Source organism: Pundamilia nyererei, unplaced genomic scaffold (assembly GCF_000239375.1).
Source record: "Pundamilia nyererei isolate P.nyererei 1_Seehausen unplaced genomic scaffold, PunNye1.0 scaffold00197, whole genome shotgun sequence".
NCBI lineage: Eukaryota > Metazoa > Chordata > Actinopteri > Cichliformes > Cichlidae > Pundamilia > Pundamilia nyererei.
Genome location: NW_005187598.1, coordinates 698,774 through 710,636, shown reverse-complemented (window position 1 = coordinate 710,636; position 11,863 = coordinate 698,774). Strand labels below are relative to the sequence as shown.

At 44.7% G+C, this 11,863-nt stretch overlaps 1 protein-coding gene across 1 annotated transcript in view; it reads right to left on the bottom strand.

The window, feature by feature from the left end:
- Positions 1-11,863, bottom strand: part of atp6v1ba (ATPase, H+ transporting, lysosomal, V1 subunit B, member a) — a 38,416-nt gene that overhangs the window by 17,762 nt on the left and 8,791 nt on the right. Inside the window, exons 2-5 of the mRNA XM_005747434.2 lie at positions 7,044-7,099; positions 6,687-6,785; positions 1,020-1,113; positions 564-641 (exon numbers count right to left, since the gene is read on the bottom strand). Coding sequence (XP_005747491.1) covers positions 564-641; positions 1,020-1,113; positions 6,687-6,785; positions 7,044-7,099 — 327 coding nt within the window. The remainder of the gene's footprint in view (positions 1-563; positions 642-1,019; positions 1,114-6,686; positions 6,786-7,043; positions 7,100-11,863) is intronic.

The following is an 11,863-nucleotide window of genomic DNA, read 5'->3' as shown; positions in this document are numbered from 1 at the left end:
CCTGGCCCCACCCTATCATGTGATTTCCTGAGGTCAGATGGCCCAGGATGTGAGTGGGCGTTAAGGCGTCTGGGAAGGGATCTCAAAACTGGATTATAGATGGCAGAGAGTTGGTGTCGTAAACCACCATTTACGTTTGGTTTACGTAAAACATTTCATTTCTCACAAATGAAGCTAAAGTTCTTGAAATGTTCATTTGTTAAGGAGACAAAATGAACTCAGGCTGAAGAAAACAGTTTAACACTATTAAAAAGGACACTTTTTAATAGTGTTAGCAAAAAATGAATGAGTAAAAAAAATTATTAAGGTTATTGTGGTATTTCACTCATGTTCACACCTGGGACAGTAAAACAGTACAGAATACACTGCTGAGTGAGCTTTGGTCAATATTATTATTATTATTATTATTAATAATAATAATAATAATAATAATAATAACAATAATAAAACCCTAACAATAACTATTTGGTGATTTTTTAGGACATTGTACCTAAATGAAGTTTCCGTTTATGACACTGCATTCTTATATGACTTAGCAGCAGGAAAGTAAGAGGCTAACATACCCATGATGTCCAAGTAATCTTCAGCCAGAACAGTCGGCCCGCGATCGATAGGTTTGCCTGAACCATTGAACACACGACCTATAAAAGGAAATATTTTGGTAAGGAGGCATTTAGACATTACATCATTGCTTAATGAGATGAGACCTGCAAGCACATTCTGTCTACTTTGTGCTACTTTACTTTGACAAGTGCCAGCAATTATAAACTCGTGTTAGTGATGACAGAAACAAAGAAAACAAAGAAAAAGCATCTCTACTTTTTGCTTCCATTCAAATGTATGTAACCTTGTGTTGTACTGAGTCACAGTGATTGAGATTCAAGAACATTAAAATAAAAGCTTTGATTTAATTATTTGATTTTACAGTTTATTTAGAAATTAGCGTAACAAGGAAAAAAGCTGACTACATTAATTCAGCGTGCTATAGCATTTTAATCATTAAATCATGTTGATCATACCTAGCATGTCCTCTGACACCGGGGTACGCAAGATATCACCAGTGAATTCACATGCTGTCTTCTTGGCATCAATACCTGATGTTCCCTCAAACACCTGCAGCAACACAGAAAGGTAGCAAAGACATCCTCAGCATGTCTAGTTACATGTTTACTGATAGTGATTATCAGGGTTGTCAAAAAAATGAATTCATTAACAAATCCCTCAATGCTTACATATTAATCAATATAAGAATTAATATGGAACTCATTTGCAATACAGACACCAACAGTGCTGCCTTTGCTCCCGTCAGCTGACGCGTGACTTCACATGGCAAAGCTGCAGACAGTCCGGCACTGAGCTCCTCCCCTCACTAACAATTACAGACACTACACAGTAGTCTCTGAGGGTTGATACATGGTTCAAATAAGCTGCTGCTACATGCTGAAATGTTCAGGATTATGCATTAGGTTAACATTAATCTTAGCCTGGTGCTATTAGAGAATGATAAGATTAGAATTAATGAGAAATTCCACATGTTCTGGACCCTCGGGTAAAGGCAGGGGGTGAGCTGTCAACTGATCACCACCTGGTAGTGAGTTGGATCAGGTGGCAGGGGAGGATGCCAGACAGTGCACCCTCAGCATACGTTTGGGGGCACTGGGAATGCCTGGCAGAGGCCCCGGTTCGTGAAATCTTCAACTCACAGCTCTGGCAGAGCTTCAACAGCAGTCTGAGGGAGACTGGGGACATTGAGTCCGAATGGACCATGTTCAGCATCTCCACTGTCGAAGCCACAGCACTGAGCTGCGGCCGCAAGGTGGTTGGTGCCTGTAGTGGTGGTAATCCCTGAACCAAATGGTGGACACCGGAGACGAAGGGAGCCGCCAGGCTGAAGGAGGAGGCCTACCGAGCTTGGTTAGCCTGTGGGACTTCGGAGGCAGCTGATAGGTACCCGAGTTCACGGAACGCGGCTCGGGTAGTAGCTGAGGCAAAAACTCGGGTGTGGAGGGGTTCGGAGAGGCCATGGAAAAAGACTTTTGGACTGCCTCGAAGAGATTCTGGCAAACCGTCAAGCAACTCAGGAGGGGAAAGCGGTGCTCTACCTGCACTGTGTATAGTGGGGGGGAAGCTGCTGACTTCGACTAGAAACATTGTCAGCGGTGGAAGGAATACTTCAAGGACCTCCTTAATTCCACTGGAACATGGAGGCAGCAGAGTCTGGGGACGAGGGGGACAGCTCTAGGTGTGAGGTCACTGAGACAGTTAAACAGAACTCCTGGGGTGGATGAGGTCTGCCCTGAGCTCCTGAAGGCTCTGGATGCTGTAGGGCTGTCTTGGTTGACACGCCTCTGCAATGTTGCTTGGAGATCAGGGACGGTACCTCTGGATGGGCAGACCGGGATGGTGGTTCCTATCTTTAAGAAGCTGGACCGGAGGGTGTGTTCCAACTACAGGGGGACAGTGTTGGGAAGGTTACTTTTAAAATGTATTCCATTACAGAATACAGAATACATGCCCCAAAATGTATTCTGTAACGTATTCCGTTACGTTACTCAATGACAGTAACGTATTCTGAATACTTTGGATTACTTAATATATTATCGTGCTTTTTACAACAACGTGAATGTACTATTGCTGTGTGATTTATTACTATTACTGAAGGTCCACGACTCCGAACTGTAGTAAAGGGACCTCTGACTAATACGGCGGGGGCCCTGTCGGCTCGTAGCCGAAAAATAGCTTTACTTTGTTGTGTGGGTCAATTTTTCTTGTGAGAGACAGAGAGAGGCGTTGAAAGGCTGCTCCAACGGAACTTATTGTTTTCGGAGGAAAACACGAACACGGTGTACAGTCGAGTCTTAATAGCTTACTTACAACTGGGCTCGTCAGGCACTCTTCTTGGCTGAAGTGGTTATTATTATATTTACATGCTTCCAGCTCCCGTTTTTCCTCGACGACAGCTCGTACCTTTCCACTCGCCTTTTTCTCCCTCCTGGCGCTCACAGACCCATAACGTGTATGGCAGTCCATTCTCCCTACAACACGGACTACACTGCCATGATGCTACATTCTTTAGAGCTATGCTTGTAGCATTCTGCCTGTTAGCTTAGCACAACAACAACAACAACGAAAAGGCGCTCTCTCACCCAGGAAACACGCAGTCGCAGAGAGAGAGAGAGAGCGAGCGTCGCCCTGTAACCATGGCAACCGTAACGCTGCCGCCTGGAACGACAGAACGTAGCTGTCAAACAAAACCCAAACAGTCCTGACCCGCGACAATATGAAACAGGAAAGTACCGCAGTGTAATCCATTTATTTCAACAAAGTAACTGTATTCTGAATACCACCTTTTTAAACTGTAACTGTAACGGAATACAGTTACTCATATTTTGTATTCTAAATACGTAACGGCGGTACATGTATTCCGTTACTCCCCAACACTGCAGGGGGATCACACTACTCAGCCTCCCTGGGAAAGTCTATGCCAGGGTGCTGGAAAGGAGAGTTCGCCCGTTAGTCAAACTTTCAATACAGGAAGAACAATGCGGTTTTTTGTCCTGTCGTGGAACACTTGACCAGCACTTTATCCTCTCAAGGATTCTTGAGGGTGCATGGGAGTTTTCCCAACCAGTTTACATGTGTTTTGTAGACTTGGAGAAGGCATTCGACCGTGTCCCTCGGGGTGTCCTGTGGGAGGTGCTTTGGGAGTATGGGGTGTCTGGCCCATTGCTACGGGCCATTCAATCCTTCTACAACCGTTGCAAGACCTTGGTCCGCATAGCTGGCAATAAGTTGGACTTGTTCCCGGTGTGTGATGACTCTGCCCGGCTGCACTTTGTGACCCATTCTGTTTGTAATTTTTATAGATGGAAGTTATGGGGGTAGCCAAGTAGTCAAAGGCCTTCCACTAGGGTGGTCTCAGAATCTCATCTCTGCTTTTAGCGGATTATGTGATTCTGTTGGCTTGATCAGCTGATGGCCTCCAGCTTGCATTGGAAGTATGAGTATGAAGCTGTGGGAATGAGATTCAGCACCTCCAATCCATAATATGGATTGACTCAGGCTCAGGGACGAGTTCCCTTTAAACTTAAATTGTTTAGGAATCCCAGTCTACAACTAATACAATATAAAATACTACATAGAGTGCACTATACAGTCAATGGATGTTCAAGATGGGCTTCTAACAGCTGCTCACATAGTCAAGGCAATACACCTGACAATTACAACCCAGGGGCTGTGGTCATGACCTGGATGGAATGCTGGTGGCTCTTGGGTGGTGTTTTTCTGGCACCTGTGTGCAGCACAGCTGGGGGAGGGTCTGTGTCGGCAGACATAGGTTACCGACTTGGTAACCCTAGCTGTCCCTGCGTGGCTCTGGGGTAAACTTGGGGATTTGGGGTTCTGGGAGTGCTTCTTCACATCCCCGTTCTCTGTTTGCAGTCTGGGGTGGGGGGCCGGGAATTCAACGCAGTTTTATCTATATAGCGCCAAATCACAACAACAGTCACCTCAAGGCGTGTTATATTGTAAGATAGACCCTACAATAATAGATACAGAGGAAAAACCCAACAATCATATGACCCCTTATGAGCAAGCACTTTGGCAACAGTGGGAAGGAAAAACTCCCTTTTAACAGGAAGAAGCCTCCGGCAGACCCAGGCTCAGGGAGGGGCGGGGCCATGTGCTGCGACCTCGCCACACTCCTTGCTGGTGTCCGATGCCACAACCCGTCGGTGCGTTGGTGGTTCTTGGTGTCCGGGGCTCGGGCGTGTACTGGCTCATTCCTGGCGGCTGGTTGGCGACTCCTGGCGCCTGTGGCTCAGACGGGCCCCTTCAGGGGTGTGTGAGGCCCTCAGATCTCTGGCCTCTAAGCCTGGGGTTCAGACCACCCTGGCATAGCCGGCTACCAGTGGAGTCTGCAGGCACGTTGCCGCAGCCCCCTGTAGCTTCTGCCCTGTGGGTGGTGGGTGCCCCCCCCCCCCCCGTCTGCGGCTCTCCTCGGCTCTTTTCGAGGTGGGTGCTGCGGCTGCCCCTCTGGTGGTCCTCCTGGGGCTCTCGTGCTCTGGAGGGCCTCTAGATGTCTGGGACTTGGATCTACTCCATGCCTGCTTAATGTCATTGGGGGCAGGGCTATGGCTCCCCACACCTACTATTAGACAGTTACGTGGAGAAACCTTGTAAACTCCTCGGCTGCTGCCACTAAACATATGGTTCGTTGTCGGTTTTGTGTGCTGCTCAGTAACATTCAATATTTATTATTTATTATCTAGGTTGTCGCTGTGGTTTTCCTACAGCGTTGTTCCCTTTTAGCTTGTTCTTTTCCCCAGCAGGTGATCGAGCGGGTTTGTGTGTCTTTTCTCTCGTCTCTCTTGCCCTCCGTTTTTCTTTCCCTCTCCTTTTGTTCAGCCTCTTCCCAACTTCTCTTTTCTTCGTCTTTTCCTTTCCTATCCCCCGGTCCTGTCTGTTTCTATTGTTAAAAATGTGAAAGTAAAAAATAAATAAATAATAAAGGTGAAATGAAATATGACAATCAAGTGGACCAGTACAGCGAAGTCGTAATGGTCTACTTAGGAAAATAAATCTGTTGGGCATGTTTCTTAGCCTTCAGACAATAATTCTGATTGCTACAGTGCCGGACAGCGAAGGCAATAGATGAATAAATAAATGCAAATACTACAAAAATGGATAGGAATGCTCACTTTAGGCAAACAGTGCTGGTTTATGAGAGTCACTGTTTGGGTTAGGGTTAAATATGCACAGCCTTTGTTTTAGGTGCTCTACACGGACATGTTTGCTAAAATGAAACTACAGCACAGTGATCAAAGACCTACAACTGTTGTCTCCTGCTCTAATTATCAGTAGTAAGTTAAATTGCAGTTTAGCTATTTTGAACTATTGACTACTTGATCATGATAATGTTAAATGTAGATACAATTTCCTTTGATGTTGCATTGTCGAGTCTACGGCTGTGCTATCCCTTCTTTTGTGTGGCTGTGTGCGCTCATGGTGCATGTCTGTGTTTGTAGATTCGTGCGCTGGCTGTGCCAGGCTCTTTTTCAGCTTTATGTTCATTTGGTGAGACGCCTCCAACCATAACCTCTTTATATCTGCTGATTGGTTGGTTCAACCATCATGACACAACCAACCACCATGCAAAGCTGTATGAGGTGCTGTTGGTCTCTGCATGGAACATTTCTTTCTTCTGTCAGGTTATTATGGCTAGTATGAAAAAGGCTAGTATGCTACTATGGAGCATTCAGACAACATAATAGTAAGTTACAGTGTTTGCATGGTTAATGAATGTATTTTAGGACCTTGAATGGTGCCCAACCAGGTTTGGATTTTTGTGTATGCTTTGGTCCCCATATCATCTTATCATTTCATGTATTTGGCAGCTTAACAGGAAAAGTATTTTTATGTATAACAAAGCAATTTTAATGGCATGAGCTGTCATTGAGGAAGGATGAAGATCCATGCTAAGGCATATGTACCTTACCTGAGTCCAACCGAAACAAACCTGGGCCCACCTTTCAAGCAGGCCACGATCATCAAGCAGTAATCAGACAAACTGGACATTGGGGCATGAGCACAAGTAAGGATAGCAAAATGCAATTGCACAGAGCACAGAGCTTACAGCACAGAGGCTGTCAGCTGATATGCTTTAGTTTCCACTCACTATTTCTTACCTGAACAACTGCCTTGGTTCCAATCACCTCGAGGACCTGTCCGCTCCTCTTGGTACCGTCTGGCAAGGTCAGGTGAACAATCTCAGCATACCTGGGGAACTAATTCAAAGAGATTCAAAACTGTTACTACAGCAACAGAAAAACACGTTTTTATCATTATTATAAAAGAGCACACCGGCTAGTAAAGTGCTGAATTATACTGACTTCTACAAACATTTGGAGTTTACCGAGCGACAGCGCCACTATTTGCAACCTAATTAATACATATTGTAAGAGGATTTGCACAATAGATGAACGAGTGTTAGCAGCACCACGGACAGAAAGCCTGATAAAAACAGAATTTCTTTGCAGCCTTACCTTCACGTTATCCAGGATCACCAGGGGTCCATTTACACCTGATACAGTGGAGTAGGCTGGAATAGGAGAGAGACGGGTTACTCATTTCTGAACCTCAACAGGCAGCAGAACAGGAAAATAACACACAATACTTCAATTTCCTTCTGCAGCGAGCAAGCCACCTATCATCAGTGCAATAAGCAGACTTCTCCACAGCCAAAACTGCTAATCACCGCAGGCTGACCTTTTGCTGTGAGAACAATTTTACTGCACTTTCAGCCCTAAAATGTCACAAAAAGCCAAATGTCAGGTCAAGAAATGGAGGAATTTTACATTGTTTGATTACACCGTCACACAATCAATCACACGATTCAATAAAAACGCACGACTCATGAGAACCGGAGCAGATGTTCAAAAAATATACATTAAATACTTCATATTTGGGTTATCGCAATATTACAATTTCAAACTCCATCCATCCATCTATTCGCTTCCGCTTATCCTTTTCAGGGTCGCGGGGGGCGCTGGAGCCTATCCCAGCTGTCATAGGGCGAGAGGCGGGGTACACCCTGGACAGGTCGCCAGTCTGTCGCAGGGCCAACACACAGGGACAGACAACCATTCACACTCACATTCACTCCTAGTGGCAATTTGGATTATCCAATTAACCTATCCCCACAAGCTGCATGTCTTTGGACGGTGGGAGGAAGCCGGAGTACCCGGAGAGAACATGCAAACTCCACACAGAAAGACCCGGCCTGATGGTGGAATTGAACTCAGGACCTTCTTGCTGTGCGGCAACAGTGCTAACCACCGTGCTGCCCAATTTCAAACTCAATACTGATATCCACAAAAATACTCGATACCATTTTTGAAACCATAAGGAGGATTCTGATCCCATCCTGCAACATGAGAATAGCAAACATCTCAAAAACACTCGGACTAATTTTTCCAGTTATTAACTACAGTCCACTACGTTAATGAAAGAAGACGGCTGACGGGGCTGTTACAGTTAAACTGGACAGGTAAACATCAATAAGTGTTTAATACTTTCCTCCTAAAGTGTGATACGAATACTTCAGCTGTTAGTGAGGTGAGGAGCTGTGTGCCTGAAGGCGTCAGCGTATCCTATAAAAACAGAAAAAAATGCCATATCCCTGAATGTGTGCGACTGCAGCGTAACATCAGTACAACAGTAATGGACAATGCTTTTCTACTCTACTGCAGTACTCAAGCCTTTTACTGTACACAGCATTCACACAAGCAGTTTATCACCTGTAATTAATTCAATTATCTTTCTATCATAACAGTCTCGTCAGCGTAAGGCAACGATTGTAGAATATTAGAGAGCAGCATCTGGCACTTTAACAGGAAGTAACCTCCAACAGACTCAAGGACGGGTCTCCATCTGGTGTGGGAATGAAGGTGCTTACCTGTTAGGACTGTGCCCTGAACAATAATAATAATAATAATAATAATAATAATAATAATGATGATGGTCAATGTGACTGAGAATCCAGGTCATTCGGAGCAAATGCAGGGCTGATGTCATTACCATGAGAGTCAAAATAAATTCAGTCTAATCCGAATTCTTTCAATCAGATAATAAAAACACTGCCGTCACCGACAACACCACATTAAGCATTACTGTCCACATATTCACTGTGCTCTACGCCCATCTCAAGTGTAACCCTCTGCACTGTGCTGCACACTGTTCTCCATCACTATTATCAAAAACACCCAATGAAGGAATATTTTTGGAAGCAGCGAGTTCATTAAAACTCCACTCGTTCAGTTTCTTCTGCAGAGCTGCACCTAACAATGATCGCCGGCTTTAAAAATCCAAAAGCAGGCAGCCTCTACTCTAGTGTGGCAGCAGACAATAAGTTAAACAAACCCATAAATGACGGTAATATTACAAAGTGTAAATAAGGAGCGTTTGAACAGAACTGCTTTCAGACCACATAAGAGCAGCAGAGTGTCCTGCTTCTGTGAAGTAAGCAATAAAATGTGCCATGCAAACATTACAATCAAATCATGTTCAGCCATTCCTCTGCTCTGAACATCTGTAGAGCTGGGTGGTAAAATGCAGACATGCAGGGAGCGTTGGAGTGGGGGACTGAAGGTGGCGGCATTGTTTCTATCAGGGTCTGCTGTTCTTCTTTATGTGTGAACTGTCAATCTCTGGGCTGATATCAAAGGCTCGGGGAAATTAGAGCAGACTGCTACGAACATAAAGCACTAAAGCTTAGCGGGGTGCATCCACTATGCCACTAATTAGGCAGGGGCCAACAAAATAACCTGTCAATGCGCTACAGTATTGCAGCCATTTCCCACACACACCTGCATTTTACCCTCTATTAGTCAGACACACACTGTGTGCGTCTGTGTGTCGAACACGAGGTTTGAATGGGAGGTGGTGCTGGGAGGATGGGGCACAGACTGTTGAGTTAGTGCGATAAAAGATGGCTCAAGTGTGATGATGAAAACCAAGGGCAGGACAAACACAAAAAATAAAGACAGAAATAAAATTTCCTCTCCAAAATAAAATGTGTTTTACTCCAAACAGCCTTTATCTCAGTTCTTGCCTCAGGGTCCACTTTCCAGTGAATGACTCAAGTTGTCTCTGTTTGTTCTGCAAGGCCTTGCACTGCAGCGCGAGGGGGGGGGATTTACAGATGACCTTTGCTTTGCTCATTTCCCACCGACAGGCAGGAAGTCCATGGTTTCATCATTTAATATACAGCTTTCCTTAAACAACACGACAGAGCACCACTCTGACCAAATAATAAAAGAACACTGAACCAGTATAGAGAACACCAGTGTTATCAAACCTCACGGATATCCCCGCCCTCCTGACAGCCAGCACAGCCGATCAACAACGCCTGACTTCTGCATATAAACCTGACACATAACTGAAATACGAAGGAACAGCAGTGATACTTTCTAGCTGGGAAGGTTTCCAGCTCATATTGTTTGGTGCAGAAAATGAAGAGAAATATCATAACTCTGGATCAGATCTGTAAGGACATTCTAAACATGTAGTTTAGAGAAATGAACACGCGTGTAAGGAAAGCTTCCAAATGCTCAAAGAGGTCATTGAAGGCGTTTCCAAAACTCTGACACGCTGTGTAAGCCTGCACAGTCTCTTAAAGGCACTCTTCATTAACCTTACAGCTAAAACATATTCCTGTGAACAACACGGCCTCACTTAACCAACCATTTTAATGTCGTCTGCATCCAGTACATACTAGCCAACATGTATCTGTGATAACAACCTGCTGGCTGTGTATAGTGCACATAATCTGACAGCAGAAAACAATATTCTGTTTACAGAGATGCAGGCTCTATGTTTAGTCATTATGCTTTTCTGAAACACATGCATGATGGCAGAGTGTGTAACTACACAGCCAGCCCTTTAAAAAAAGAGGGAAACAACTCAAATGTGTACAACTGGAGAGCACGTCACACGGTGAATCTGTAGCTCCTGACAAGGACGACTGACAGCTCCCAGAACTATTTTACATCATCATTCCTGGAATAATTGGCATGTTTATACTTTAAACCTTAAACAGTTACATGGTAAACGGCCTGTATTTGTATAGAGCTTTACCAAAGCGCTTTACACTACATAACAAAAAAGCTTTATTTGACAATTCCAGTGAATATTCATAGCATCAGCATTACCCTAACGGATTAGCCATGTTTATGAACACAGCACAGACTTAAACTAGAAATTGCTGACAGGCCTCAAAAGAGATGCATCAGGGTAATTATACTCAGAGGCAATAATAACGGTGCAAGGAAAATGTTACTATGTAACAAGGAATCCACAAGTCTGGTGCTTTGCCCTGGTCGACGTCCTATCAGGTAAAACAGTCACAGCATTATTTCAGAGACATTTTGGAGCTGCACAGCGTGTCAAAGAGTAACGAGTTAAACAGCTGGTACTGCAAGTCAGAGTATTTAATCAAATTTTAGTTTTTCCCAAGTACTGAAATAACTTGTATCAGTACTAACATAACGTGACAACGAGCCTTCGTGGCGTTCGTCGATCACAACAAACGGACGCCTCGGTGGCACAAAGTCTAAAGTGTGTACAGGCTCTGAATGAGCAGCTCCAGTCGGATTAAAGGCCTAACCCTGGCCCAACACGCTAACCCATCGTTACATGAAAGGGGAAGAAAAAAAGACAACAGTTCAGGGAACACTCTTATGTATAACTGTGATGATGGAAAAAAAATAAGTGGTTTGCTCTCTCATTTCACAAGGTAACGACTCATCAATGGGCTATATGTTCATGAGGTGTGAAGTAGCAACATTTCCCAATAGGTTTAGAAAACTTTCTCCACCCCTCTTTTGCTACTTCAGCTCAAGTACAGCGTTCCCCTGGTTTGGCATGCAACAGCAGCGTGGGTCACCCTGCAGCCTGTTCAGCTGCCAGAGCCCTTTGTGTACAAAGATGTTAATTGGTCCTAATCCGCCACTAGAAGCTGTTTTGGTAGCCTGACCTCGCACCCTGAAGGACACCTTGGTGTGAAATACTAAAGAGCCCATTCAAGTGCCAGAGAAAAGAGGCACAGAGCATTCCAACACAATTCAATTTCCCAGCAGAAAGAGGGGGGGAACTCAAGGGGAGGAGAAGGGAGGAAAGGGGGAGTCTGGCCTAGGATGGAAATGGGGGAGCATCATCATTCTGACAATAAGCGAGGGCTACAAAGCAGTGGCTGCTGTGATGTGCACTCTCACAATCACGTCTTAGCCTCTACTTCACGGGATTCCCACAGCCCCACTGGACATAGGAATGCTAGTTGATTAAAGCCTACGACCAGCTCTCTCTC